The sequence below is a fragment of the Phascolarctos cinereus genome, unplaced genomic scaffold (assembly GCF_003287225.1).
Source record: "Phascolarctos cinereus isolate Bilbo 61053 unplaced genomic scaffold, phaCin_HiC Scaffold_4;HRSCAF=312, whole genome shotgun sequence".
NCBI classification, from domain to species: domain Eukaryota; kingdom Metazoa; phylum Chordata; class Mammalia; order Diprotodontia; family Phascolarctidae; genus Phascolarctos; species Phascolarctos cinereus.
The window spans coordinates 268,139,830-268,143,972 of NW_027555847.1; the positions used below are offsets into that span (position 1 = coordinate 268,139,830).

The following is a 4,143-nucleotide window of genomic DNA, read 5'->3' on the forward strand; positions in this document are numbered from 1 at the left end:
AATAGCTTTTAACCCAGAAATAAGTGGGAAATATATGAAAAAACGAAACCTCAGAGTGTAATATATTCAAAGCCCATGCACTTTGCTCTACTCACTCCCTTCTCAGGAACAGAGCATATTTGTCTGCAATTCTTGCAAATTTACATGCAATACTTGTTTATCTGTTTTCCCCTGGCAGACTTCAGTTCTACCTAAAAGATTTTTATTACAGAGCCTAGTGGTGAGCCACAGAAACTCTGGACAGCTGATTAGAAGTAGGGAAAGGTATAGGAGAAGCAAACCTATTCACAGTGAAAATAATTGAGAATGGAGAACTGAGGCAGCCATGAGGGGAAGTTATACTTACAGCTAGTGCCCAACAGAGACACATCTCCCCACATTATAAAAGAGCACATTTTGTATATCATATACTATATAGCACCTAGAGCTGTCTGGAGCAGCATAGCATGGCATTCCTGTTCAGGTATAGGCAAAAAAAAAAACAAACAAAAAACTCTCAACATCTCAACATTACTTAATGACATTAATGAGTCAAGAGACAGCTGAACAATCCATTAGAAGAGCATTGAAGTCTTTGGGAATTCAGGGAAAGGCAAAACTAAGCTTTGCACACATCAAAAAGTCCCTGAGGACATCACTTTAGTACATCACAGTACAATAACTGATGTTTTTAATGATGATCCGGAGTCATTAAGTCACTAAAAAAAGATTAAATTATGTTCAGTTTTCTCTGTTTTCTAAGGCAGAGAAGAGTTTAATACACTTTAGAAAGAATTCCATAAAAAAGTATTAAAATTTGAACATTTCCTCATTTAAAGGGTTGAGCTTCATTTATTTGGAATAGTCACTAACTCAATATTGATTCATTTCCCACAGCTTCCTGATAAATGACATGTGACTGCATATGTATCATTAGTATCAAATTGGCACCATTATCTTTAAGAATTGGAAAAAAGAGAGAGAGAACTTATCATATGTGACATAAACATACAGTACCTAAAATTAAGGGGCAGTGCAGCTTAGTAGAAAGATTTAGAGACAGAGGACAGGAGTTCAAATCTCAGCTCTGCTGTTTACTAGCTATGTGACCTTGCAAGACATTAAGTCACTTATCTTTTCAGGGTCTCGGTTATGTAACCTAAAAATTAAGGGTAGGTGGACCAGGTGATCCCTAAGTGCTATAACAGTTCTTAAGAGAAAGTTACATTGGTCCAAGATTCTGGCACAACACAAAGTGTTTTATAAATAATTTTCTTTTATAGAAAATCTAAGCAGTCCTTTCTAATAATGCATTATCTCCAAATTATAGGGTCTTTTTAAATGTGATTCTACATTTGAGGGTACAATGATTAAATTTTTATCCATGGCAAACAATTTATTCTTCTCAGTTTATTTCCACCTAAGCTACAAGAGAAATTTTTAAAATGAAGTGTTTGTAGGCATGCTATGCACATATGTCTTCTTTTTATTTCATGTACATGTGTCTAGATAATGACTGATGTGAAGAACTTTACAAGATCCATTTATTTTCTGTGTGTGTAAATGAAAAAAATCAGGGCGAAAGATGGAGAAATAGTTTTCCTTATTAAAAGTGATTCTTTTTGTAAAATTTTTGTAACCTCTTTCTCTTGTTTGGCTAAGAACTCTCCCCAGTTATAGCTGTGAAAGATAGCTTATCTGGATCTTATCTAATTTGTTCATAGTGCAACCTTTATTAATATTCAAGGTGCATATCCATAAAAAGGATTCTTTAACAAACGGCAGTAGCTCTGGGCAAATTTTCAGTTATACAAAATCAGATTTTTCTCTGTCAATATCAAAGGATTCTGCACAACATTAATTCTGGCAGCTATTAACATATGTACAGAAGGATTTCTGAAAAGAAATCAGTAGTTTGGTTTTTTTTTTCCCTGGTTTTCGATTTCCTTTCCCTAGACTTACCAAATCTAGTCTCAGCTGTATTTTGCAGTAGAAAATCCAAATTCTCAGAAGAAGAAAAAAAAGAATGCAATATGTATTCCTCAGCAACACAGGAGTAAAGAGATTCTTTCAAAGTCAAGCCAAACCGAAGATTAATTTCAGCCAATGGTGGAGAATTCAGCAGAGTTCAACGTACAACACTGTCATGGGGCATTATGCTGGATGCACACAGAAGCTGAAGAATGTGGACTGACAGAAGGCACCACTCCATTCTCCACTGGACAAAGGGTGAATGAATCTCATAGTTCAGTCATCAACAGTCTTTTCATCATTTTTTCTCTCTCTAGTTCCTGCCGTAGCGTCTCAGCACTGTGTAAGAGTGAATGATATAATTGAGACTGGGAATAATAGAATGCAGGATTATATAGACATAGCAGCAATTTATACACTTATGGGCACAGGCTTACTTATAAACACTTCTAGGGCTTAAATACCGAGAGAATAATACATAGTATCATAAGATCTAAAGCAGGAAGGAAACGTAGACATCATTTTTATCCAACTCCCTTATTTTATGAACGAAGAAACTAAAGAAGGCCCACAGGGTAAAGTAACTTGCATGAGGTCACACAATAAATGGCAGATCTGGAATTGGAACTCAGGACCTCTGACTCCACATCCAAATTACGTCAAACCAAATGAATTTAGCATATTCCTACTTGGAAAAACAATTGGTGGTTCAAAAGAATTAATCTTTGAAAGTCTCAGAAACACTCAAAGAATTCAAGGCGCAATGGAGAGAGGGCTGAATTTGAAATGAGTACAGAGGGTTTAAATTCCTGCTCTTTTACTATTTGTGACCTTGGTTAAATTACTTTAGATTTTGAGGCCTCAGTTTCCTCATCTGTAAAAGGTGAGGGTTGAGCTAGATTACCTCTTACATTCCTTCCAAGTCTAATTTTAAAATACTATGATTTATGAATAGGCAGAGAGTTCATAAATAATGGAATCAAATCAGTTATGAGGGAATAACATTCTAAATGATACTCCATTATCACATTCCCTTATCCTTCCTTTTTTGTTTTTTTCTTATAAAGGGCTTTTTCTTTCCAAACTGAGGTATATCTGAAATATTCTAGCAAGAACTTTAGGAATTCATCATAACATGTCCCCCTCCCCAAATCTAAGGGGAAAAAACAAACAAGCATCATCTTCCATCTACAGATTAAATTCCTGTTCTCTATGTCTTAATCATAGAAAGAAAATAGCCTAATAATCACCAGGTTAGATTTGTCTGCATCGACATTCCAGGTCAGGAGAACAGAAGAAAAAGGTGGGCTTTTTGGTGAAGATGGGAAAGAGAAAAGCCTAGTAACATGAGGGATTACGGATGACCAAGGAATTCACTGGAATGATCCTAGCCCTTTGCTAAGCTGTCACCAATGCCGAGAATCATAGGATCTTAGAATGCCAGCATGGGAAAGGATCTGAGAGATGATCTTGTTCAATTCTTTATTTTATTTAGAAAGAACATTCTGTTGTGCATTTTAAAGAAAAAACTAATTGAGCATATAGATATGTAAACTTTAGCATTAATATTTATATGCCACATACCTATAAAATTTGATAGTTGCTCTCTCTAACACATACATATATAATAGGTATATCTATATATCTATATCTATATCTATATCTTTTTATGTAGTTGTAGGGAATATATATTCCTAGTTCTGACTTCTTTTCTTTTTATTGCTGCATATAGATCTTTCTAAATTTCTTTATATTCCTCATATTTATTCTTATGACATTATAACATTCTATTACATTGATATATCTCAGTTTATATATTGACATAACAGTTTTCAATCAATTGTTAGACTATTTTTAATTCTTTGTAATTGTGAATAGCCATATTTTTAATAGTTTTTTCCCCTTTTTGATGACATATTTACTGAACATTTCCAGGAATGGGATTATTGCATCAAACAGTATGATTATTTTGGGAACTGTAATGTCTTGCCAGATCACTTGCCAATTTGGAATTCTACCAACAATGTGTGAGTGAATGCTTCTCCGCAACTCATTAAAATTGAGTTTTATCACTTTTAGTTTTTTTTTTTTCCCAATTGGATGATTAGGAAGTAGTGCCTCAGAGTTTATAGGATCATATGGTCACAGATTTAGAGACAGAAGATACCTTAGAGGTCACTGAATCCAACTCCT

The 4,143-nt window shown here is 34.4% G+C and overlaps 1 protein-coding gene across 3 annotated transcripts in view; it reads right to left on the bottom strand.

Annotated features, from left to right (window-relative positions):
• Nucleotides 1-1,217: 1,217 nt before the first annotated feature.
• EPB41L4B (erythrocyte membrane protein band 4.1 like 4B) overlaps nucleotides 1,218-4,143 on the bottom strand; it is a 247,130-nt gene continuing 244,204 nt past the window's right edge. For 2 of the 3 annotated variants that reach the window (XM_078153049.1, XM_021004573.2), the window contains exon 25: nucleotides 1,218-2,289. In XM_078153049.1, the coding sequence (XP_078009175.1) occupies nucleotides 2,220-2,289 (70 nt within the window). In that variant the 3' untranslated portion in view covers nucleotides 1,218-2,219. The remainder of the gene's footprint in view (nucleotides 2,290-4,143) is intronic. The other variant, XM_021004571.2, reaches the window with a different exon arrangement.